At 43.7% G+C, this 27,096-nt stretch overlaps 1 protein-coding gene across 2 annotated transcripts in view; it reads left to right on the forward strand.

Moving 5' to 3' along the window:
- Positions 1 to 27,096, forward strand: part of CALCR (calcitonin receptor) — a 379,531-nt gene that overhangs the window by 297,868 nt on the left and 54,567 nt on the right. For both annotated transcript variants that reach the window (XM_075587337.1, XM_075587336.1), the window contains one exon: positions 11,290 to 11,443. In XM_075587337.1, coding sequence (XP_075443452.1) covers positions 11,290 to 11,443 — 154 coding nt within the window. The remainder of the gene's footprint in view (positions 1 to 11,289; positions 11,444 to 27,096) is intronic.

A 27,096-nucleotide genomic window follows, 5' to 3' on the forward strand; every position in this document is an offset into this window, starting at 1 on the left:
GAAAAGATGGGACATTCTCTGGAAGTGGGTGTGAAATTGCAACTTAATCCCAAAGAGGCTGAACTAGCAACCCCATTGAGTGGGAAAAGGGCAGAAAGACAGCTTCAAGAGCGGAAAACTCAAAGGGCTGTTTTTAAACGCTCTGCAACTGCTGCCATACAGTCTGCCTACAATAAGACAAGCACCCGACGCGAGGGAAATCTTATGACCGCGCACGTAGCAAAAAGACTATACTTAGAAAAAGTCCTCCTCGAGCGACTGAGGAGTGCTGATCTCAAGCACCTTCGGGAGGAGACACGAATAAACTGGAGAAAGGGCTCCAATCCCAGCGGGACTGAGGGTTCTCTTCCTCCATCCACTCTCATTCAAGTCACAGAGATATCTAGAATGAGAGTGGAAGGATGGGCTTTGGCCGTGGCAAGCCTGAGCTTCCCACAAACAGGGGAGGTATGTAACTGGGGAGTTATCCCTGTTTAGGTAATGTGCCTCTAATCCAGCAGTGTGGTGGTTAACTGCTGGTAGTCAATTATCCAACACCATCTGCCTGATTAGCTTCTTAGAAAAGCCTGTCTTTTGAGACAGGAAGTGAGATTGTCCCTTACTCTCACAACTTGTGAGGCTGACATGGGGACAGACGTCTTGAGTCTACCAGAAGAGGCTGCTTGCAAGACACAGGGGAAACGTCTAAACCTGAATGCTGACAAACACTGAAGAAAAGGTAGCAACCAGGAACAGAGAAGATTTTCCCTCCAAACCACAAGGAACAGATAAGACTTTCATTTATAAGACTTTTTATATCTGCTCATTTCATGATATATGTTTGGGGCTGGGAGACATGCTTATCTAAAGGGAGTTGTGGACTGCATAGTATTTCACTAGAAATACTCCCAAGTGAATAGAAGCTTTGTTTACCCCTTGTTTGGATGGTTTCCTGATGTTAAGGAAACAGGCGCAATAAAAGCCTTATTTAATTTCACCATAACCAGTCTCCCTTGCATACCTCTGTGAGCGTCCGCCTACAGGCAGCATATCAGAATGATAAGGAATGTAACAAAAATTGCAAAAGGGCAATCAAATTAGCAAAATGGATAATGAAAAAAAGGATTAAATAGGACCCTTTCAGTGTGAGATGGGTAGGCAGATTATTGGAGATAAGGAAAAAGCAAAGGTATTAAACAAATTCTTTGCCTCTGTGTTTAACAGGGAAGAATCAATTTCAATAGTAGTACGCAAAGAGGAAGCCACAACCTCCATATTAATGAGCAATTGGTTAACTGAGGAAGAAGTTCATAGGCGGCATGAAAAAATTAAAGTAAATAAGGCACCTGGCCCCGATGGCATATATCCAAGAGTTCTCAAAGAGTTAAGTTGAGTAACAGCCAAACCATTACATTTAATATTCTAGGACTCCATTTCCACAGGCTCAGTACCACAAGATTGGTGTAAAGCAGATGTGGTGCCTATATTTAAAAAGGGAGCCAGATAACAACCAGGGAATTACAGACCTGTAAACCTGACTTCAATAGTGGGGAAGCTACTTGAAGGTTTAATACAGGCTAATATTCAGGAATACCTAATGGAAAACAAAATTATTAGTAATAGTCAGCATGGATTTATGAAGGCTAGATCATGCCAAACTAACCTTATTTGTTTATTTGAGGAGGTAAGTAGGAATTTAGACTAGGGTAATGCAGTTAATGTGGTCTACTTAGATTTTTTTAAAGGCTTTTGTTACGGTTCCACACAGGAGGTTGGTGTACAAAATAAAGCAAATTGCACTCAGTAGAAATATATGCACCTGGATTGAAAACTGGTTGCAGGATGAGGGTTGTCATAATTTGAACCTTTTCAGGTTGGGCTAAGGTCGTGAGTGGTGTACCTCAGGGATCGGTACTAGGACCCCTGCTTTTTTTATTTTTTTTTAAACTTATTCTTTATTTGATTTTTTTTTAAGAAAAGTGGGAAGTGGGATACAGAACATGAAAAAGGGGAACATGTTACTTGTGATTCACATACTTTTGTATCATGTGGATAACACATTCAATGGGGAGACAATAATGACATCACTGTTATGACAGTGTTTAAAGTAATGAATACAGAAAATTAACTGAAAAGACTTAAAAGGGGGAAAAGAAAAAAAGGAAATGTCATTGCTTTTAGAATATTCATTTCGTTTGTTGGTATATCATACCAGCTTAACATCCGTGCATTTGTGGAGTATCCGAAACTGGATACTGGGTACCCTCCATGCTCACCTCTGCAATTTATACAGTTGCGATTCCTATCACACCAGGGTTACCTCAATAGTGAAGCTCTTGTTATTATTATTATTATTTAGTTATTTTTTTGTTTTTTCCTAGCTAGTGTGTTTTTACCTCACCTATTTTGTGGGTTTCAGGATTGGAGAGTAACCCTCAAAAGATATCTATTTCCTATATAGGTTCCCCATGGTTCCCAGACATCTATGTATTGCTGTACTGTGTTGTTTTTTATCCCGGTCAGTTTTTCCATAAGACAGATCCTCCATAATCTTGCTTTTACAGCGTGTATGGTCGGCTGCTGTTCTTGTTTCCAGGCTTTGGCTATTTCGCATCTGGCAGCTGTATATATGTGTGTTAGAAGTTTGTCGTCAGTTTTTTCCATGTTTTCAATTGGCCTGCAAAGCATTACCGTCCAGGGGTCTAAGGGAAAGTCATACCCAAGAATTGTCTGTGCCATATCATGTGTGGCCCTCCATAGCTTTGTTACCTTCGGGCACGTCCACCCCATATGTATAAATGAACCTGGCCACACCCCCTTGTACACAGTGGGGACATGTTTCTGAAAAATTTGGACAATCGTAGTGGGGTGTAGTACCATTGGTGGAGCATTTTATATGCATTTTCTTTTATTAATACACATGTGGAGCTCTTTGCTATTCCTTCAAATATGTTATCCCACTGCTCCTGATCTAGTTCTCCCAACTCCTCCTCCCACTTTGTCATCATTTTGGGTTTTATCTCCGTTTCTGTTTTACCCTCTGCAAGTATGCTGTAGAATTTAGAGATCAGACCCTTTTTGTCCTCCACTCAAGTCCTCAAATGCTGTGTAGTCTCTATATGGACCTGTCCTCTGTATGTGGTGTCTCAATTGAAGATATCTAAAAAAGGCCGAGTCATGAAGGCCTATTTCTCTTTTTACTGTCTCGAACTTTTTAATATCTTTGTTTACCCATAGGTCTTTTACCCTTGTGATGCCAGCCTTGCTCCAGTCCTTAAACGCTGTTGGTTCCGTGCCTGGGATAAAGCTAATATTGTCAAATAGTGGTGTCATCTGAGATTTGAGGTTGGATAGCCCCTGTTTAAGTTTCAATGAATCCCACAAGGTTAGTGAGTGTGTGATAGACTCCAGGGCCACCATCAATGCTGGTCTTTCTTTCTTTGTTAACCCTAGTATCATTTCTATAGATGCCCCTGATATCATATCGGACTCAATTTTCACCCACTTTTTCTTCTGTTTATGTGCATGCCAGTGAACCAGTTGGCTTACATGTGCCGCTTGATAATATTGACACAAGTGTGGCAAGGCTAGCCCTCCTGACTGTTTGGATCCGTAGAGTGTGGGCAGCTTTATTCTCGCCTTTTTGTTATTCCATATACATTTTGTGATTTTTCCCTGTAACTCGTGTATGTCCCTAGCTCTAGCCTGTACTGAAGTGTGTGGAATAGGTACAAGATTCTTGGTAGTAAGTTCATTTTGATAGCGTTTACTCTGCCTATCCATGATATATGATACCTGGACCATTCTTCTAAGTCTTTTTTCAGTATTTTTATTAGTGCTGGGTAGTTTGTCTCATTTATAGTGTCATTTGTGTTGGTCAACCAGATTCCCAAGTACTTTATGGCCTGTGTCTTCCACGCGAAGTCAAAGTTTATTTTTATTAGCTTTAGTTGTTCCTCGGGGAGGTTTATATTTAGGGCTTCGGATTTTTCATTATTTATTTTAAACCCTGAAAATTTCGGGAACTCTGATAGGTTACTAAAGAGGTTTGGGAGTGAGGTGAAGGGTTTTGAAATTGTTAACAAAATATCATCTGCAAACAATGCCAATTTGTATTCTTTTTGTTTTACCTTAATCCCCCCTATATCTGCGTTCGCCCTGATTTGGGTTGCTAACGGTTCTATCGCCAATGCGAACAATAAGGGTGACAGGGGGCAGCCTTGTCTTGTACCATTTCTGATGTGGATTCTCTCGGTCTGCATATTAATATAGGATACTTTAGCTGTGCGTTCTCCATATAGTGATGTAATAGCTTTCATAAATTTGCCTTTCACTCCAAATGCCTGAAGTGCCTCAAACATATATCCCCAATCAATGCAATCAAAAGCTTTCTCCGCGTCTAATGATAGTAGCATCAAGGGCGTTTTATTGTGCTTAGCTATCTGGATTAAGTCAATTGCTCTACGTGTATTGTCCACAGCCTGTCGGCCTCGTATAAATCCTGCCTGATCTGCGTCTACCAGTTGCGGAAGATACTTATTCAATCTAGTAGCTAAGATTTTGGAAAATATTTTGAGATCATCATTGATCAGGGATATCGGTCTGTAGCTTTTGCATTGGGTGGGGTTTTTTCCCTCTTTATGTATTAATATTATTTTTGATTCCAGCATTGTTTGTGGGAACTGCTCCCCCTCAAGCGCTTTGTTAAATATCTTTAGTAATTGGGGAATTAATATTTGGGCTAGTTTTTTATAGTATATATTGGACAGGCCATCTGGTCCCGGGGCCTTGGAATTTTTCAACCCCTTTATTGTTTCTAGTATCTCTGTCGATGTTATTGGCTGGGATAGTGTTGTTACATCTTGTACTGTGAGTTTAGGCAAATTCAGTTTTCTGAGGAAAGCTCTCTGTTTTTCCTTGGTGTGTTCCCTCTATCTACTTTATCTCCGTTGTATAGTTCTTTGTAAAATATGGTGAATTCATTAGCTATTTTCTGTGGATTTGTTGTACACTCCCCATCTTTTCTTCTAATGCTATGTATTCTAGATTGCATTCTATCCTTCCTCAATCTTGTGGCCAGCATTGTGTCAGCCGTATTAGCCTTCTCGTAGAATTTTTGTTTTGTCCATGCTATGGCCTTTTCAACTTTGTCTGTCAGTAATAGATTTAATAGATTTAATTCCCCCCTTAGATCCCGCAATTCAGTCTCAATAGCTATACTGTGATTTGTTTTATGGGCCTCTTCTAGGGTCTTTATCTTTTCTTGCAGGCTTGCGGTTTGTTTCTGTCTCTCCCTCTTTCTATGTGTTGCGACACTGATAAGTTTTCCTCTCACCACAGCCTTATGGGCCTCCCAAAGGGTGTAGGGTGAGTCCACACTACCTTAGTTTATTTGGAAGAAGTTGGTTGCCTCGTTACTGATCTCCTCTATGACCTTTGCATTTTTAGGAGGGACTCATTTAATCTCCATGTCCCTTTACTTGGTTTCTTATGTACAGTATGTTCTCAATGAGCACTTCAACTGGGCCATGGTCTGACCATGTAATAGGGTGTATTGTGGCCTTTGTAATTTTTGGGATTAGTAGAGAGCCTACAAATATGTAATCTATCCTTGTATATACTTTGTGGGGTGCAGAATAGAAAGAGAAGTCCCTTTTCTGCGGATTCATCTCCTTCCAAGCGTCCCTTAAATCAAACTGCTGCACTACTACATCTCTTGCTCTATCTCCGGCTTGTGGTCTCGGTCTAAGCACTCTATGCGCTCTGTTAAGGAGCCGTGTTGCTGGGGGAATTTCTGGGAGGAGTGTCTGTAGCCATTCCGTTGTTGCTTTTTCTAGGTCTGTGACCGTCTCTGGAATGTTTTTGAACCTGAGGTTGTTTCTGCTTGCCCGATATTCTTGATCCTCCTGTTTCTCCTCCATGTCAGCCATTCTGGAGCGTAGGGCCAGGATCTCTGTATCTATAGTTGTCTGGTTGTTGATGACTTCGTTCACTTTATGTTCCAACGTGTCCGTGCGCTCACCTATGGAGCTAACCTCTGATCTTAGATCTTTAAGTGCGCTTTGTAGCTCTTGGTGGAGTAAGGTTTTTAGGCTGGCGTATAGATTCTCAATGTCTTTTTTTGTTGATGTTTGGTTACACACCTCAGGTACGGGCTCAGGTTCTGCGTCTGACTGTACAAGAGATGTCGCTCTGCTTTCTGAGCGGCCCAATTTGTTTCTCTCTTTTGTCTTAAAAAAGTCTTGCGAAGTCGGCTTTTTCTGAGCCATTTTGGGGATTGCTCGATCCAACTCCTCCAATCTATGCGTATCCTGCTTCTAATAGTTTGTTAAATGCTCTTATATGCCAGCCGCCTCATGGAACCAGCTTCAGACGGTCATTGTGAACTGCGCCGCGTGCGCATCTCTGAGAGACATATTTGGTTTAATGACTCCTGTTTTGGGGGTTCTGTCTTGCCTGGGGAGCACAGGGCCACAACCTTTCAGCTGCATCAGTGTAGTTATCTTTTATTTGGCAGAACCTTGTTTAGCTGTCGAATTTAAATAACCCAGATGAAGTCAGTGCAGACTCTAGCTGTTGCTGAGATTGTTCTGTTTCCCCTGTTCTTTCGTAGCCCTACTGTGTGGGGCACTGGCAACAAAAAAGGCTGAGCTGGTAATAGTGCTACAGAGCTCAGCCCGCAGGCTTGTATGGTAAGATGTCCTCCCCTCCTCCCCAGCTGCAGTCCTCTGTCCCCCTGATCAGCCTCTCTGAATGTCAGGAGACTCTCCCCCTCTCTGGCTGCCAGGCTTCACCTTTTATTTGAAAGTGCCCTGTCTTTTTCCTTGGTTTAAGATGGCCGCCTCCTCTCTCTGCCTTAGCCCTGGGTCGTCGCTAATGGGCTAATGTGAGCACCCCATGCCTGGGGGGGGGGAGACAGGTATTACTTGGCCCAGGCGGTCAGCTGTACGGTCGTCTCCGGGGAGCCTCCCCGTCTGCTATGCCACTTCGTATTATTCCCTGCGTGTGAGCCCGGCGGCCATCTTAGGTGGCGCTGCTCCTCCACGCCGGGGCTCAATCGGGACTGGGGGGGTACTCTCGGCCTCGTCTCCCCTGGCCCACGGCTCTGCTCACCTCTGTGGGGTCTCCTCCCCTCCGGGACCCGCGGCGTCACTCACCCCCTCGGGGAAGCCACGCTTCTCCCTGCGCGAGCCTCCGCAGCAGAGTCATGATGGCCGCTCCGCCTTCTCCCTCGGCTCCCTCCCGAGCACCTAAGATCGTCGCTGGTGCTGGTGAGTTTCCTACCGGCTGGTAATCTGCTCCGGGATCCGTCTGCTGTGATAATCTTCGCGGGGAAGCGGCGGGAGGGTGTGGGGGGCGTCGGGGACCGCGCCGAGCCTCTCAGCTCCACAGAGTCTCCTTGCCACGCACTTGTGTGTTAAAATCTCCCCCGTCTCCTACTTTCTTACAGTATGGTGTTTTTAATTTGATTTGGCCAGATTGTTGTTCGCTATTTCTCTGTTTGAAGTTTTGCCTGCAGGAGCTTTAGACAGAGACAGCCGTTGCTGTTAGACTCCAGGACGCCCCCTCAGGACCCCTGCTTTTTAACTTATTTATTAATGACAATGAGGGTGGCATTGAGAGCAAAGTCTCCATCTTTGCTTATGATACTAAATTGTGTAAGATAGTAAAATCAGAGCAGGATGTAATTTCTCTGCAGAAGGACTTGGAGAGACTGGAAACGTGGGCAGGTAAATGGCAGATGAGGTTTAATACAGATAAATGTAAGGTTATGCATTTGGGAAGCAAAAATAAACAGGCGGCTTACAAATTAAATGGGGATAAATTGGGGGAATCCTTGATGAAGAAGGATTTTAGAGTGCTTGTAGACAGCAGGCTTAGCAATAATGCCCAAAGGCATACAGTAGCTGCAGAGACAAACAAGATCTTATTTTGCATTAAACGGGCAATGGATGAGAGACATCTATGTGTTTTCCTCCAGCCAGTCCAGAAGTTTTAAGGCTGGTTTAGTTATACTGTATTGGATGGCTATGATTTACGCTTGGCTCTTGAGCCCGTCTCTTAAGCAAGCACTATGTCTGACAGCCCTCATGCAACCCCGTATATCGGCTTTTTCAGTGCTTTACATGTTGCTACTGTTTCCTCCCATAAGATATGATGAATATATGAAAACAGTGTTAACTAATGAGATCATCATAATTTAGTTTAAGTGTCCTTTGTGATGCTAAAAGTGTACTTCAAGGGAAGCATTTTTGAAATAAATAATATATGTACTGTTGTAAAGCTACTGTACAGTAGGACAACTATGTCATAAACTATTCCATGAAATAATGAATCGTATAGTTATCATGTTAATGTATACCTTTTGTGTCAAGTTTTTTTCATTTAAATTACAGTACAGAAATGAATAGCCAAAATGGTCTGACCAATCTAAATATTTAAAACAAATGTGTGCGAACCGATTTTGCATTTGCATATCACTTATTAAATGATAAATATTTACATGTCAGCCAATTACTTCATAAACATAAGGTATCTTATTATTTTGGAGACATGTTCCACTTGAATTGAATCTCTGTTCTTCTGCTTTTATTTTGTTGCCATATGGAATTAATAGTCCGCCTTCTTTAACCTGTAGAATCCAGAGCAAAGATAATAAAAGGACATACATAGCATACTTATGTACAGTAGCACTTCAGTAAAGAGCATTTATTTTCTGTCATGAATAATGCGTCCAGCATGAAAACAAATTATGCAGTTAGTCATCCATTAAGGGAAACAAGTGAACTAGCTCTGTGACATAAAAATAGTTATTTGTGGTCTCTTAGCAAAAAGAGCAAAAAAACACACATAAAAACTGTGAACTATTATATACACGTGGATAATAACATCCTCTAGGTGGGTATGGATCCAAACCGGAGGTAGGACTGCTAAGATATTGCAAATTGTACCTTCGCAAAATATATGGATATATAGGTAGGTGTGTAGAGGTCTTTAAAGCATAAATTACTGGGAAGTCAAATAGCTAAATATCTGGTTGTCTCAGTCAAGACAAAACAACATCATATAATAAGGTGCATTTTCAATCTCTTCTAGTAGGGAGAAACAACTGCAGCAATAGTGTGCTGCACAGTAGCGACCTGTATATACACTGATGAAAGACCTAATGTCTTGACAAGATGGAGTATGTCAACACACCATAACTGTGCGAGTGTGAGTCCTACCGGGGTCTGCTTATCTGTAATAGACATGCAGTAAGAGGGCTGAATCAATCCCTCTAACTACGCGCCTTTCACCGGCGATCGCAGGGTTTTTATTTAATTGTAAACATTACAGTAATGTAGCAGGGGGTCTGCGGAGCTGAATGCATTGATTTCAAGTCCGGGGACCCCCTACTTCCCGAGATACAGGCAATGTTATGGGGTGCTGGTATCTCCCATGCATTGAAATGTCCCGATCACTTGACGCAAGATATTTCCATGCAAAGGAGATACTGGCACCCCATAAAGGGGCCTGTATCTTGGGAAGTAGTGGGTCCCTGGACTTGCAAACAATGCGGTTCAGCTCCGGAAACCCCCTGCTACATTACTGTAAAATATTAAATATCTAGTAAGCACCAATACACAACCCACCCCGTGCCCCCATATACTGTAAAACCAATATTTATTTTTATAGACACAGGATTAATACCACATGCAAGCCGGGGTCCCAGGGTGGTCCCGACGGGTGTCTGCAGGCCCCACAGTGCACCCCTGGGGGTACCCATAAGTTTCTGGGGGCTCTGGGTGGTCCCCGCTAGGCCTCCGTGGCCTCCAGGTGGTCCCCACAGGCCTGCGGTACCATTCCTGTATTAAAAAAAAAAAAAAAACATGGCCTACTGTACATTAAAATAAATACACCTCCTGTGCCCCCACATAAAAGCAATATTTATTTTTATAGACACAGGATTAATAACCCATGCCAGTGGGGGTTCCTGGGTAGACCCGTCGGTTGTACACAGGCCCCACAGTGCACCCCAGGGGGTACCTACGGACATCTGCTTGTCCCTGCTGAGCTTCGTGGTCCCTGTGGGCCCCAACAGGGTCCACGGATGGTCCCTGTGGGTGTCTGGGGGTCCCCGGGTCATCCTCATGGGTGTCTGGGGGCCCTTGGGTGGTCCCCACGGTTCCCCGGGGCCCCCACAGCTGTGGGGCCCCTGGTTCTTCCCCGCTGGTATCCCCCATGGGTCCTCAGGTGGTCCCCATGGGTCCTCGCTGGCCTGCGGTACCATTCCTGCATTTACAAAAACAAAACATGACCAACATTTCAAGAAATACACCTCCCCCCACCCCCCTCCAAACACATACAGTACAGTAATGGGCAAAATAACTATTATCCAGATAAGGATAATAGATTATTTGCCCATTATTAAACACAACATTAGCCATTCAGCATAAATAAAGTAAATAAAAACTGTTCTACTTATCCCTGCCTATACGAAGGGCATCCTCGTCAGCTTACTGCAGGTCCATGTCGATATATTGGGGGATGCATCTCTAAATACACTGATAGATTTGCAGTTTGCTTTGGTTACTTGTAGCAGGCAGTATATCATTGCTGATCAATTTTTCAGTCTATTCCTTCATACCTCTGCTGTCAACTTATAATATAATAGCATACACTGTATTGTTTGCCTGCACATGCCGAAATTCGGGATATCATTCAAAATCCAGACGTCTGAGAGATGTATGCTATGTAGTTAACTAGAAACTTTGACAAATTTAGCAATGTCAAATTATATCCTTTTGTACATGAAGCATCCAGGAAAACAGAAATCCACCTTCATTTAGAAATCCAAGGACATCACAATTTAAAAGTTATGTAGTTCTCTTGTCCTGCCTATGCCTGCACTGCCCACTAAATCACCAAAAAATATCAATGAATACACTCTCATGACACTACTCAACTTGAACAGAGCTACAGTAATTACCACCTTACAAGCTGGATAGATGGCTGAGATGATTTGGAAAACAGGATTTTTTTTACATTGTTTGTAATTAAGGAAACCTGTCAATCCATTTCCATTTTGTGGGTCATTTAACAATAGTAAGACATTGCTTTATGCATAACAAGTTTTTCTCTTTTTTTGTAATACAGCTTATTCATTGATTATTTCGGCGATTTGCTGGGTAGCTTTTTCAGTATTACTCGAGTCATATAGTCATTGCTGATGAAACAAAAGCTAAAAAAAATGTTTCAAAACACAAATCACACAATTAGAGCATGCTATAATGCAAATAACAATCTGTGTTCTCCAACTGTGTTTTCCAGGTTAACTGCAAGGTGCTACAGTTTTTTCACCAATACATGTTTGGATGTAATTACTTCTGGATGCTCTGTGAAGGCATATATCTCCATACCTTGATTGTGGTGGCAGTGTTTGCTGAAGAGCAGCATTTACATTGGTATTATCTCCTGGGTTGGGGTAGGTACAAATTCAACATATTGTCTTTTGTCATATCTCTCTCTTAGAAAACAAGAAAAATATCCACATGTTTAAAGATGTTTTATATTACTCAAATATTACACTTGGTCAGATATTTTCAGATATTTACAGTATGAAACCATGTTACCAATTTTAGTAGTTTTTGAATATTTTTGCTGAGAGGGTATAATGTGATTTATGCAAAAAGGGATTGTATGTATTTAAATTCATTTTATAATTAATTACCAAAGCTATTAACATCAGCATAATAAAATGCCATGTTTTTAAAGTCACAATTTAAAACAAACAATCGGTCACAGAGTATCATATACAGTAACAAAAAAGAATCACTGAGCGCACCGGAGATTTGTATACTGTAAATATATGTATTACAAGTGTAACATAGTCTCCCCCCCCCTCTCTGGAAGATGTTCTACTGGTTCCTGATGTTTGTGGTGCGTGCATACCTGTGAGGGTCCAGGAGAGCTGAGTTGTCTGCGATGGTGTGGGGAACAGTACATGCTTTTGGTGATCTTTAGTCTTCACTCATGGGTGTCAGCGACTCCAGTTGTGGTGGGCTCCAGGATTTCCAGAGACAGTACCCACCAGAACAGACTTCTTTTACCCAATAGCCTGTAGACTCAGGCACAGGTATATAAAACAAAGGGCTTTATTTGGGCAGTCACTGCAGATGGTATACAGCGGATGCAGATGGATGTCAGGCCTCTGGATGGTGCTGGGCTCTCTGGTAGTCTTGAGGCCTCTGATCTCTCTTTTACCAGCCAGCCCAGGAGGGACTGACTGGCATGTCTCACTCCCAGCTGGGAGGAACAGCACACACCTCCTATCCCTAGGAGGGATGGAAGAGAACTCTCTTTTGCATCCTCATCCCAGGAGGGTGGAGGAGGACTGAACTATAATTTAGTACTTCCTCTCTGAGACACCAGAAGGGAAGGGCTCAAGGTCTGTACCACTATTGGCTGTACACAGACCTTTGTGACACCACCTCTATCACTCACAGAGTCGGCATGAAGGGGGGTCATTGCCCCCAGGATAGCCTGTTACAGCCTAGAGCTCCTAAGGGCTCACATGACAGGGGGTAGAGAGGCTTTGCCATGCTACACAAGGATAAAAAAAGCATTTGAACACTTAGAATTAAGTTTGTAAAAGTGAATGAACAGCTGATCGCCAAGTGGAGAAAATGCTAGGGATGATCCATCAGTGTCCTACACAGTGCCTTGCGCGCTGAGGCATATCCTGTGTGCTCAAGTAATTGTCTGACACTTCCTGGTTGTTTTATTTGCAAGTTGCGTCCACTGGGTCTTAGCTTGCTTGGCTTGCTGTGCAATCAGATCTTGTATAGGAAGTAGTGTGTAGCAACTGCTTTGCTACGTGATCACTACACGTTTCGCACAAACTGTACTTCATCAGGATTATAGGTTCACTGCCTGGTTTCCAACTATAAATATCCCTCCTTTCCATTCAAAATTTAGTTTAGCAGCGATTCAAGTGTAATCATATACAAGTTTATACTGCTGCGGCACAGTTTATTCGAGCATTTGCCCGTTCTGTGCCGCAGCAGTAGCCTGGCGCGCGCCCGAGAGTGACGGGCGCGCGCCGAAGCAGCGGAAGAGCGCCCTCCGATCGGGGCGCTCTCCCTACCGCTGCCGGGTCCGCCGGGTCCCCCGGAACCCCCTGCCGCTGTCCCGCGATCGCGGGACACCAGGGCTCCCTCGGGGAGCCCCTGGACGCGCGTGCAGGGGGCGCACGCTCCCGAAGACACGCCGAGGGGCGGCCACTAGCAAGCCGGGAAATCTCCCGGCTTGCGGATCTGGCCGCAGTGTAATAAACTGTGTCGCCAGTGTATATTAGACATTAATAATACACATCAATATGATGATAGTGGTATTATATCACCCATATTAAAAATTGCAAATGTATATATAGTATTAATATTAAAAACAGGGATTTTTATACTCAACAATTTTTAAAAAATATTTCTTATGAGGATTTTATAAAGGCTTTTAATAAATAAATAACAATTTTAAATGTATAATATGAAAAAATTATATATATATATATATATATATATATATATATATATATATATTTATATATATATATATAATTTTTTCATATTATACATTTAAAATTGGTATTTATTTATTAAAAGCCTTTATAAAATCCTCATAATAAATATTTTTTAAAAATATATATATATATATCCCATTGGGAGATTGGTTACAAATGTAAACCTGTATACTAAAAAGAAGGGGTGAATGGAAAAATGAAAAAAGAGGGAAGGGCTAAAAGGGGGAGAGGATAATAAAAAAGGTAAATGAGTAACTATAACTATAAAAACATGTGTATAGGAGTATAACAACATACCTACCCATCAAAATGTACAATTATTTTATATAATATAAAACACAATGTATAGAAATACAGAAGTTCATCTTAGGCCTTGGCCATGTTTGGCGCTTTCTGGCGGAAGCGCGCTCCCGATCAGCACTGAGCCCCTACAGCCGCAATTAGAGCGGCTTTAGTAGGGGCTCACCTGCGCTTCCGCACGCTTGCGGAAGCGCAGGTCTTAGGGGAATTTCAAATTCCCCCGCTTGCCGGCGAGACAGGCCGGTCACGTGAGCGGTTCGCCCAATGAGGGCGAACCAGCTCCGTGACGTCACTGGCCCGCCCCCGGCCAGTAACGCGCCCGCCCCCAGACCGCCCCCTGACGGCCTGCTGAGAGCGCTTGCGGTAAGCAACCGCAAGGCCAGGGAAAGCACCCTGATAGTTGTTGGACAGGCAGGGGTGTTGTCTGATAAGATATGCTGATGTCTCTGAAATCATAGAAAAAAACAGCAGGGCACGCACATAGCGTGGTTTGTTTTTTCAATCACCCCCCTGCCTAGAACCCTGAAACATCAGCATATCTTATCAGACAACACCCCTGCCTGTCCAACAACTATCAAGATTATATATCTGGCATAGGAAGCCTATACTAAAGACTGCCCAATTGGTTCACGGTATTTGGGTTCATTGGACTATATTCACAGCGCCTGGGACAATTTATTTGTATGTTTATTTGGTTTATACAGATTTGGAATAGTCTGTTGATTTTTTGTTCCTTAGGCTGCTTTTATCTTTTGATCAATTTTTGATTAATTTTTGACCACTTTAGGGTAGTCACTTTAATTTGTTATCACAGTTATCACTAATTTATTTTTCTGTAGGTCAGCGCTTTTTAGAGGGCTTATTATTGTTTGTTTGCAGGGAAAGCACCCGCTTTCCCTGAGCCTCAGCGCGCCTCAGCACGCCAGCGGTAAGCGTGTCCGAGGCCTTAGAAAAGGTGTAAGCTCTATAAAGTAATTAAGGCCCCCTGTGGATTTAGCTTAGAGAGTAAATACCTAATACTGCTCTCTCTTCAAGAAATATTGATCTCTGTCCCCAGCTCTGGTGTTAGGTGGGACTGATTCTATACCCAGAAATTTAATGTGATCTGGATTGCACTGATGAACTTTGTAAAACTTTGTCAACAGGTGGGTTAAGGGTTTTGCCTGCTGTATCAATTTTGGAATGTTTGTGATAATTCTCAAGTATTCTAATATGCTGATTTTAAGGCTGCGTTTGGTTTTCCCTACATATTGTAGTCCTCAATTACATTGCATCACAAAGACCATGCAAGTGCTCCAACAATTGATAAAGCTGGTTATTGGAAATTCTTGACTGGTAACTTCGAAACGTATTTTTTTTAGGCGAAGTCATTTGTTTGCACACTTTGCGTTTATTGCACTTATAATTGCCCCTCATTCCTAAGGTTTTCTTAAATAAAACATTTTTATTTTTCAACCTATCCACGGAGTAGGCGTGGAGCCAATATATTTTTCAGGGTGTGTGCCTGTTTAAAGACTACTTTCGGTTTTGCTGGTAGGATCTGGCTTAGAATAGAATCCATATCTAAAATATGCCACTGTTTTGAAAGTGCCATTTTAATGGTATTGTGTGCTTTCTTATACTGTGTAATGAATAGTGGTATTTGGCCATCAATAGTTTTATTATTACCGAACTCTGTCTTTAATGGTACAATGAGAGCCTCATTGCTTATGATTGTACATTTTATTGATATTGTTATGTTTTTTGGAATGCAGACAAAAAACCGGGCGCTTACCTTAGGATATTAGTACAGGGTAGAGAATACAGTAAAATACTTATCCCAAAACCAATGATGTAGTCTTTCACAGTGGGATCCGTAACTTGCGATGAGTTCCTCTGCTCGACCCCAGAGAGGGGTATCCAAACCCTCAGGGTATAGGAGAACGAAGAGAAAAAAAGGGGGAGCAAAGGATTAGAGGAGATTGACCTATATTAACAGTACTAAGATGACTTCATAGCATGTCTAGCTGTTTAATAAAGGTGTGGTGATGAAATGACAGTAGTTTGTAGTCAAATACTCACACGGCCCTGTGTGAGCACATATGTGTAAAGGTATCTTGCTTCTGGTAGCTACTTCTTAGCCCAAAAGACTGATAATGTTCAGATGGAAATGGAGGGGGGGGGGTTAGAATAATACTCATAAATAACTTACACGGCCATGTGTAAGCTCAATCCTGGGAGAGAATAATATGGGGTTGCCTCTGATGGACCCGTCCGTGGTGCTTCCCGTGGCAACGTGTAATCAGCTGCTGGCGGGCAAAGTATTGGCTGGCGGTTCCCCTTCCCTCACACGCTCCAATCCTCCCCCCCTCCCCGATTCAGGAAACGAGGATGTGTGGGGTGAAAGGATAGCAGGGCGTCAGTGACAGTCTTCAGTCAAGATGAAAGTTTTATTGAACATATAAACAGAAAAAAACTCACAAAATGAAGTTTAAAACACCCCGTGGCACTCCTATCAGCGTGGCTGCAGGTCGCCTTCCAGCTACGCTGTCTTCCGTGTCCGGATTCAGAAGTGATGGGGACTTCTGACGCGGCTGTGCTTCCACTTGCTACGGAGGCCTCCAATGTCCAAAATGATGTGATGAATTAGAGCAACGCGTTTCGCCGTTCTGGACGGCTTCCTCAGGCTCAAAATGTAAAATGGTGGGGGTCTTCTTAACTTATATAGACCCATAATCATATATATTGGTTAAACATGGTCATTTAATTGTCATCTACCTTAAAGGGATATACCCCCATTGTGGTTTTGGTGTCTAATTTATATGCAGGGGGGCTGCAGTATATTGTACTAAACATTATGGGAAACGTTAAAAATGGAGACTTGCTGACTTGATCAAGTGTGGTAATATGATATAACAATGGTTATAGGTAAAATTAATGCAAATATAAAATACTCTTAAAGGCATCCTAGCAATCACTAAAAAATATACATATAAATATATATAATATCTATGTCTATTCTCTAAATGAAATTCTAGGGCATTCTTCTTTCACAAGTTAAAATTCAATTACATTACAAATTTTATTACATTACAGTGTAACTTAAAAAATGCATACAGCTATTATTGGAAAATTTAGAACAAAATAAATTTCACATCGAAGTTTAGAATAATAATAATTATGTTAAAAAACCCATACTGTTCAATATATCTTTAAAACATGTGTAAAGTTAAAAGTTTAATTGAAATGATATATATAAATAAACCTAAGAAATTAAAAATAATGGTGTTTATGCTCAAACTCATATTTTTCACTTAAGATGAATATAGACCTGAATTTAGTGACCAATGCAATTTATACACAGTAGATGGTTATCCGTGTATCTATAATCAAAAAACAGGGTTAGGTTGGTTAAAACGCAGTGTGTCTGTTATCTTGTTCCCCCAATCAACCCCTATATTTTGGTAAGTAGATCAAATAAGTGACAGGGGAAGCAAAGAGAAGGGGGTGGGGGGAAGGGGACATTGGAGGGGGGGGCTGGTTACCGAAGAGAGAAGAAAAAAGAAAGAAGAAAGAAAGAAAGAGAGTCCCAGGTCAATGAATGGGAATATGTAGATTATTATCTTCAGAAGTATGCCACTAATGCAAGATCATACCTAAGAGACACCCTACAGGTTCTAGGAGTTTTATCTGAGGTACAGTGGCAGACAGATTTCCTCATGGTCACGTGTGATGTGACCTCACTTTATACCTCGATTAGGCATGAAGACGGATGTGAGGCAGTAAGGAATGCTTTAGAAGGAGATCCTTTAATCCCACTTGAACAGAAAACATTTTTAATTGATGGATTGGATTGGTCACTAAATTCAGGTCTATATTCATCTTAAGTGAAAAATATGAGTTTGAGCATAAACACCATTATTTTTAATTTCTTAGGTTTATTTATATATATCATTTCAATTAAACTTTTAACTTTACACATGTTTTAAAGATATATTGAACAGTATGGGTTTTTTAACATAATTATTATTATTCTAAACTTCGATGTGAAATTTATTTTGTTCTAAATTTTCCAATAATAGCTGTATGCATTTTTTAAGTTACACTGTAATGTAATAAAATTTGTAATGTAATTGAATTTTAACTTGTGAAAGAAGAATGCCCTAGAATTTCATTTAGAGAATAGACATAGATATTATATATATTTATATGTATATTTTTTAGTGATTGCTAGGATGCCTTTAAGAGTATTTTATATTTGCATTAATTTTACCTATAACCATTGTTAATCATATTACCACACTTGATCAAGTCAGCAAGTCTCCATTTTTAACGTTTCCCATAATGTTTAGTACAATATACTGCAGCCCCCCTGCATATAAATTAGACACCAAAACCACAATGGGGGTATATCCCTTTAAGGTAGATGACAATTAAATGACCATGTTTAACCAATATATATGATTATGGGTCTATATAAGTTAAGAAGACCCCCACCATTTTACATTTTGAGCCTGAGGAAGCCGTCCAGAACGGCGAAACGCGTTGCTCTAATTCATCACATCATTTTGGACATTGGAGGCCTCCGTAGCAAGTGGAAGCACAGCCGCGTCAGAAGTCCCCATCACTTCTGAATCCGGACACGGAAGACAGCGTAGCTGGAAGGCGACCTGCAGCCACGCTGATAGGAGTGCCACGGGGTGTTTTAAACTTCATTTTGTGAGTTTTTTTCTGTTTATATGTTCAATAAAACTTTCATCTTGACTGAAGACTGTCACTGACGCCCTGCTATCCTTTCACCCCACACATCCTCGTTTCCTGAATCGGGGAGGGGGGGAGGATTGGAGCGTGTGAGGGAAGGGGAACCGCCAGCCAATACTCTGCCCGCCAGCAGCTGATTACACGTTGCCACGGGAAGCACCACGGACGGGTCCATCAGAGGCAACCCCATATTATTCTCTCCCAGGATTGAGCTTACACATGGCCGGGTAAGTTATTTATGAGTATTATTCTAACCCCCCCCCCCCCCCTCCATTTCCATCTGAACATTATCAGTCTTTTGGGCTAAGAAGTAGCTACCAGAAGCAAGATACCTTTACACATATGTGCTCACACAGGGCCGTGTGAGTATTTGACTACAAACTACTGTCATTTCATCACCACACCTTTATTAAACAGCTAGACATGCTATGTTTTTTGGAATGTTATATTTCAACAAAGTTCCCCTCTTCTTCGCTTTGTTGTGTAGTGCTAACTTAATCGGTTATTTCTTGTATCACTTTAAAAAAAATCTGTCAGTCAGAAATAATGTTTGAGATAAGCAAGCATTAAATTATGTTTCCGCAGTACAGTTGCATTTTAATCTTAAAAACGGACTACATGGCATGTTGGCCATGCATTTCTGTTCATGATTGTTCATTGGATCCAGAGCTGAATTGACATTTGTTTTCTTGAAATATGTCTTTATTCAAATTTTATTTGATTAATACAGATGACAAGGTCCAAGAAGCATATAGTATTAACATGACTCTCACTGGTGAACATCAGATTGAAATCATTTCTATTAACGCAGCAGCCCAAGCTGCTGTTTTTCCCCACTTTAATATGTGCACCAATACAATCCACACAATGATAAGTAATTAACTAAGTTGCCGATCGATCAGTCGTCCTGTGATCGATCGGCGAAGATTGAACTCGGGGGGGTTCACTAAATGGTTGTCAGTGTAGCAGGAAAGGACCAAAGACGTAACTTTCTGTGAGGAAGATCATGTGACCAGGCAGTTAATAGATACAATTGGTGCATTGCTTCAGAGAGGGTAGGGCTCAATAAGGGATGTGAATTTGTAAATTGTTGTTATAGAAACAAAAATGCTTGTTATATTATAATACTTTACAATAAAAATGTAATTTAGAGTTGTTGTTTTTTCTAAATGCTAAAAGTATTTTCTCACAGTACAGAACTGATTTATTTTAAAAAAAAACACACACTTGTAGGATATTGCTTGGTAAGGCTTGGCTTAAGGTACAGTGGCGGCCGCCTTTATCCTCCTGCGGCCGCCACCGCGGGATTTTTAAAAACGCGGTGGCGCGCGGCTTTTTTTTCCTCAGGTGTCCCGTGCCGCGGGAGCTTTCAATGATAAGCGCCATTAGCGCTTATCTGATGATGCGGCCGCCGCGCGGGAAACTCCGAGAAAAACGTAGAAACTTATCCGGGTAAGTAGGAGAATAAAGGCGGCTGCAACAGTAAAGTACAAATTGTGTGAATGATTCCTCATCTCCATCACATACCATATACATTAGCATAAGGACCTCATCTGAGAGAAGTTGTAATAATAAAAAAAAGAGAGAAAATCTGAGATGGTAACCAATTATTGCAAACCCCCACTTTCATTTTCATGTTATTTGAGACAAGTAACCTTTGTTACCCAAAAAGTTGAAAACTTAGCACAAATAGTGGCTATGCTGTGTAGCTAATTGGGTTGGCAGTGATGGAATGCGACGTAACAAATAACTTCAGGCACACATTTGATAATCATATTGCATTGGGCAGATACAGCTATTATGACGAAGAAAAAGAATCCACAAGAGCTTATGTATGGTAAAGGATTTGTAAAAAAATTCAAGTTCCTTTAAACCGATATGGGCAGGCTAACTAGACCTAATTTTCCTCTATCTAAGATCAACAACTATGAAACTGTAAGGCTTATAAAGTAAGCTCCTGACATACGCATCTTGATGTACAGAATAAATATATAATTGTCATTTTTGACGCTGCTGAGTTCATACATTCTTCATACAGCTTTTTTTTTTTTTTTTTTTTTTAAACTAGTGCAGAAAAAAATGCCTCTCAGCCTCCCACTGCCAATGATTTTGCATGTACTAGGAAATATATCAATCCAAATTTGTCTTTTCTGCACTGCATTTTTCTGTGCTCGTCGCTGGCATCACATGTAAGAAGCACGTTTGAAGAAGACTGCTAGCTGAATAGATTTAACTTACAGTAGGTCAGAACTGGTAGTTTGTTGATGCTCACAAAATGTACAGTAGGAAAGCAAGTAAGGGGACACAGCATTTGAAACATTATAATAATAATAATATAATATTTATGTCACATTGACCCTCCCCAAATCATGAGCTGGTGCATCTGAATCAATATTGGACTAAAATACATGTGTAATGATATCTTAAAGTAAAACAAAATGCACAATTACAGTGTGTGTTATCTGTGCTCTAAAGTTGCATAAAGGGTTGGAAAGTTTCCTAATACCTGAAAGATGTCGCAGACGTTATTGATCCCATTGATATGACACATTACGTCATAAAACACACAAAATATTGCATGCGTTAAAAAAAAATGGCATTAAGATTTGTTTAAATGGTGCTGAATTGAATATTGCCTCAAATATCATGACAGTATTAGCACAATGCGTCACGTTACCAGTATTAATAATGTCTGCTATACCTGTACTGTAGTTTTCCATTTAATTGGCGTGTCCTCTATATTTCACTTCTTCTCCAAGCCACACAACTTTGGGCCAGAATAGTTTGTCATTGTTGCATATGTAGCCAAGTCCCCTGTGCCCCGCGACCCCCCCCCTCCCCGTTACCTCCGCTGCCGGGGGTCACTCGACAGACCCGCCGGCACTTCTGGAGGGTGGGGGCTTAGCAGGGAGCGCTTTGGCGTTCCGGCGGCTCCCGTGCAGAGTGCCGCCATCTTGCCACAGTTCGCGCATGCGCAGTGAGTGCTTGGGCGGCCGGACCAGTTGCGCATGCGCGAGGATAGCGCGAGGAGAGCGCGCGAACACCAGCTAACCAGGGAGGCTCTGAGAATGGGACTACAGGTCCCATGAGCCTCAGGAGCGCCCCACATGACGCCAGGGAGCCAATAGGGCTGTATAATCTCCCTGTGGAGGAGATTTAGATACATTTCGCGGGCTCTGAACTGAGTCAGGACCAGGAAGAGCTAGGGGTAGGAGGTAAGTGCAGGGGTCTGTGACCCACTGCATTAGGCCAGCAGTCCCCTAGGCCCCAGTTAGGTCCTGAGCCCCTCACAGCTTGTGGTGCTACAGGGACAGGCCCTAGGTTAGGGATCCTGCCACCTTAGTATCATTGATAGTTAGGGACCCAGTGGACACTGCGCTCCCCGAGAAGAGGCTTGGGCGCAAGCCTACGCCCCAAAGAGACAAAGACTATCTCCAGGGTGGGATCGCCCCTGGCGGACCCTCGTGTAAGGAAGGACCGGATCGCAGATGGAATCACCAAGCGGCGGATCCTTTTCGAAGTTGATTGCTGGCCCGAGTGCAGGAGAACTCGGCAGGTACCGTCATAAGTGCACCAACGTATCACAATATATATATCTTTACACATAGTGGCAGCGCTGACCACGGGACAAAGGGGTTAGACAATGGACACGGTGTGGGGATACACGGTGGTAGCAAGGTACACTCCTAGTTTAGTGAATGACATTCGGTACATGGTGTGGAGTTACCCCCTAGGGGGAGTAGTGTTATAAAGATCACAGTGGTTATTGTTGATATTGATGTCAAGTATTACAGTTATTCTGCATATACAGTAAAGTGGTTATATACATCTCCGTGTATGTGCTTATTGCGTATGTGGGTCCTGTGTAGGCAACCTTCTGCATTTCTAGAACCCTACACAGGTGGAGGCCCTGCAAACCAGAACATTCCAGAGATTCACCCCAGGCTCTCACTAGCGGAGGCTCAGGCCCCCTGTGAGCCTGACAGGTATACCGCACCACACCTGGTAACATTAGGTTCCCCGCACATACACTCTATATGCGATTGGGTGGGGGAATACCCGTTACATTTGGAGGCGCTGCTGAGATCAGACCTGTGGTGCCCTATTCCATATCAAATTGTCCGAATTAAATGCCATCATGTCCGTGCCGTCCAAGCAAGAAGTCAATGACTGGGCCTTAGCGCTCCGCATGTCCCCAAGACGCGTGGTTGCAGTGGCGGGAGTATCAAATGACACAGACATATTCGCAGTGCGCACACAAGTAAGAAATTGTCCAGGATTGACCACCGTCCGTGTGGTAGACTATAAACTTGATGCTGACGGCCGGGGGACCACCTCCCTCCTGGCCACAGTACGTGACATATGCTTAGAGACTGTTCCTCATGTATTAAACCTACCCGAGCCCTCCGCAGAGGATTGTCTCATGATATATCCTGACATACAGGCTCCCGAAGAGCCGTCCACCAGTACCAGGCCAAGCACGACCCACCGGGTGACCAGTATTCCTCACAGGGTAGGTCCCCCTAAGGTCTCCTTCACCCCGAGCGGTTTAGGAGGAGTCAGCAGCTGGGCGGGGAGCCCCCCCACCTCACCTACTCTGATAGACGGTCGGACAGTCTCCCAACCATGCCTAGCGTCGGAGCTAGAGCTAGTAGTCAGCCCCTTAGTGGGGGTCTTTCCTTGAATATGACAGCCTCCCAAATAGAAGAAGCTATAACCATCTCGTCTCAAACACAGAACTGCTGGAAGCTAAAGGCCTTTTCTGGAATTCTACCAACGCCTTCAGGAGAAGAAGGGATCGAGACATGGCGGGAACATACTCTCCAAGTAATAGCGGAGTGGTCGTGCTCCGAAGCCAGCAAAAGACAGAGATTGGTTGAGTGTCTCAGAGCGACCCAGTCAGGAAAAACACATGTGAATAAAAAACATATATAAAAAACAAATTAATGTGCAGTATTGTGATTCATTACTAAATAAATGTGCAAAGATCTTGGCTCTAAGGGAGAACCTACTTACAACACAGTGAAGGGTAAGTTAGCTTATTTCAGATACTTATAGACGATGAAATGATTTGTGAGGTTTTCTTTGTGTAGGACTTTTTCTCCCCTCTTGAACTTCCCTTCAGAGGGTTACTCCAGGAAAGGTGTAGCTCAATTTCCCATGGTATGCATGTAAGAGAGGAGCAGAAAAAACGGCCAATAGTATAGGTTGCAGAGAACAAAGTTTTATAGGCAATGAGATCGTAGGACATGTACTCACATTCAGTACACTGATATCATGCACATAAAGGTTTCTTTTGCGCTGTGTGCGCCCGCTGTGATGTCTCCCTGTCCTCCTCTGTTCTTAGTGCTGCCGTCGCCAATGGCGTCTGACGTCACTTCCGGATGGTATCTGGTCGCATCCGTTGGTAGTGGACTGCGAGGCGCCGAACGGGGAATCACTGGGGAGTGCAGACGTCTAGGGTCTTTTGGTCTTCGCTTACAGTCAGCAAACGCGTAGAGCCTGATCCAGAGCTTATCCAGTCAAAGCTGCAGCTGAAGGGAAGTTCAAGAGGGGAGAAAAAGTCCTACACAAAGAAAACCTCACAAATCATTTCATCGTCTATAAGTATCTGAAATAAGCTAACTTACCCTTCACTGTGTTGTAAGTAGGTTCTCCCTTAGAGCCAAGATCTTTGCACATTTATTTAGTAATGAATCACAATACTGCACATTAATTTGTTTTTTATATATGTTTTTTATTCACATGTGTTTTTCCTGACTGGGTCGCTCACTTTCCACAACCAATCACGACTGTACTTGTGGGAAATCCGAGCATATTTCCCTGGAAGGTTTGAGAAGTACCCTGTCGGGTAACATCATTTTATTCACTGAATTATACTTTATAATTTATTAGACAGCTGTGGCGCCTAGGCAAGTCATTTAGTATATGAGTGTCTCAGAGCCCCAGCCTCTCAACTGGTACGGATGCATCGTGAAGCGGAAGGAGAAGTTACGGCGCAGGAACTGGTGGAAATGCTCACTCAGTCCAAAACGGGAGAAGACGACGAGGATAGCCCAGTTCAAGGCTCTATGCCAAAAAGAAGGAGAGGATTTGTCTGCCTTCGTCCGCAAACTACAGCTGTCGCTGGGGAACCTCCTGTCCAAAAACATAATTTCAGTAGCCGAAGTGGACCGGTTCCGACTCAAACAGCTACTCAAGGGGTCGTTGCCTAGCCACCCCATAGCTATAGTGATGTGGGCCGCCCCGATCGCTGCTGTACCACCTAGCTACATGGAATTGTTGCATCATATCAGAAGACATGAGGTGCAGCTACATTTTCATGACTCCAAAAAGACCAAGGAACTCATCAAGAGTGACACCCCTGTCCCCTCAACCCCAAAGGGTAAGAAATCTTCCAACCGGGAGGAGGAGGTGACTCACAAGTCGCCTGCCGGGAAGGGCCATACCTCCGAGAAACCATCTTCCACGTACAAGTGTCGCCCTGAACGCCGCGAAGTCATTTGCTATAACTGCGGTAAGAAGGGCCACTCCTCCAGCGACTGTCCGGAGAGGGAGGATCCCCCAGAGGAAAAACCTCCCGATAGAGGAAATTCAGCCCGGTCAATGGTCTGCCGCGTACAACTTGCAGAGTCTGATCCAGAAACTCCTACTGGACCCGAAGAGGCTCCTCCTGACTCCGGCCCCAGTGATGACACCTTACCAGGGGATGCTTACAGTCAAGTAGGTCCCTCGGCCATCGTGCCTGTTGTACTGGAAGGGATCTATGCCTCTGCCCTACTGGACACCGGATCCCAAGTGTCCATTATATACCACAAGTTCTATGACCAGCACCTTAAACACTGCCCCCTGCGGTCGGCCGAACATATGAAGGTGAGGGGGTTAAGTAATGAAGACTACCCCATCGATAGGATTGTAAGGGTTCAACTGGAAATACTCCAACCGAACACCGGCAAGAAACACCCCATGCATGTAGTCGCAATGGTATGCCCGGAGCCCCAAGACCAGTGCAAGTATCCGATCATCTTGGGAACGAATACTGATATAGTACAAGCTGTAATCAGAGCATACCTGAAAGAGACCAATGAGTTGCCGCTGGCCAATTCGCTCCTAGATCCCGTCCTACGAGAGGAGTGCAACCGGGTATATGCCTGAGAGCGTCACGGGGATCTCTACAATCGTCAACGCGGACTGACGACCATATTACCAGGGGGAGTGCAACGTATGGCCGTCTGGTGCTGTTATCCCGAGCGAGATGAGAACGATCAGCTTTTCTCTCTGGAGAGTACCCCTGAGGAAGAGGTTCAGAGAAGGTATAGGGTACTACCCGAAGTGAGAGAGTGGACGACTAAAATCCCTCTACGAACCTACGTATATGTGCAGAATATCTCCCCATTCCCGATGGACCTTGATGCAGGACAAAGTCTGGGTTGCATACAGAGGCGGCACATTTTATTTGAGTGCGGCTAGCTCCGCAAGCCGGGGGATGCCCCGGCATGCTAGCCGCACTCCCTCGGCGTGCGCGCGGTCACGCATCATCGGGTGCCTGCGCCCCCTGCACGCGCGTCCAGGGCTCCCCGAGGGAGCCCTGGTGTCCCGCGATGTGGGGGACGGCGGCAGGGGGTTCCGGGGGACCCGGCGGACCCGGCAGCTGGGGGGAGAAAGCCCCGATCGGAGGGCGCTCCTCCGTGTCTTCGGCGCGCGCCCGGCACCCTCCGGCACGCGCCAGGTTACTGCTGCGGCCGAGAACGGGCAAATGCTCGAATAAACTCGGCCGCAGCAGTATATCCGGTTAGCCCTGTGGAAACAATGCCCCAGGTGAACGCTGCAGCAGTGGGTGAGCGGTTAGTCGATCTGGACTTCAACTTCGGCGAGTCGACGTTGCCAAGTGAGTGGAAAGAGCGGCTGACAACCAAGTTGAATAAACGACGGTCTGTGTTCTCCACGAGTGAGATGGATGTGGGGTGCAGTCGCAGCGCTCAACATGCCATTAGATGCCACACGCAGTGATGCCACTGCGTTCCGTGAACGCTCTCGTCGCATCGCCCCTAGGGATGTTGACGATGTAAGGAATGTCTTGCAAGAAATGGAGACTGCTGGGATTTTGACGGAGTCTCTGAGTCCTTACGCCTCTCCCATAGTGGTGTTAAGGAAGAAGAACGGATCCGTACGACTGTGTGTCGACTATCGAACCCTGAACAATCGTACGATACCGGACCAGTACAACCTTCCTCGCATTGAAGAGATTCTGAATGCTCTGAATGGAAGCCAATGGTTCAGTGTGCTCGATTTACGATCTGGGTTCTATCAGGTACCCATGAATGCAGAGGACCAGGAGAAAACGTACATGATCATACCAACCCTGAAACTCTGGAAGATCCTAGGGAAGGACCCTCTCAAAGGGATCCTCCCAATGGAAGGGCATCTCCCAGAGGAGTTACGGGTAAAGGGCCCCGTAGGCCAACGCCTACTAAGGTGGCTCCAGCGGGCCAGCCTTTGGATCCACAAAGTCCGTGCTTTGT

Source organism: Ascaphus truei, chromosome 2, assembly GCF_040206685.1.
Source record: "Ascaphus truei isolate aAscTru1 chromosome 2, aAscTru1.hap1, whole genome shotgun sequence".
NCBI lineage: Eukaryota > Metazoa > Chordata > Amphibia > Anura > Ascaphidae > Ascaphus > Ascaphus truei.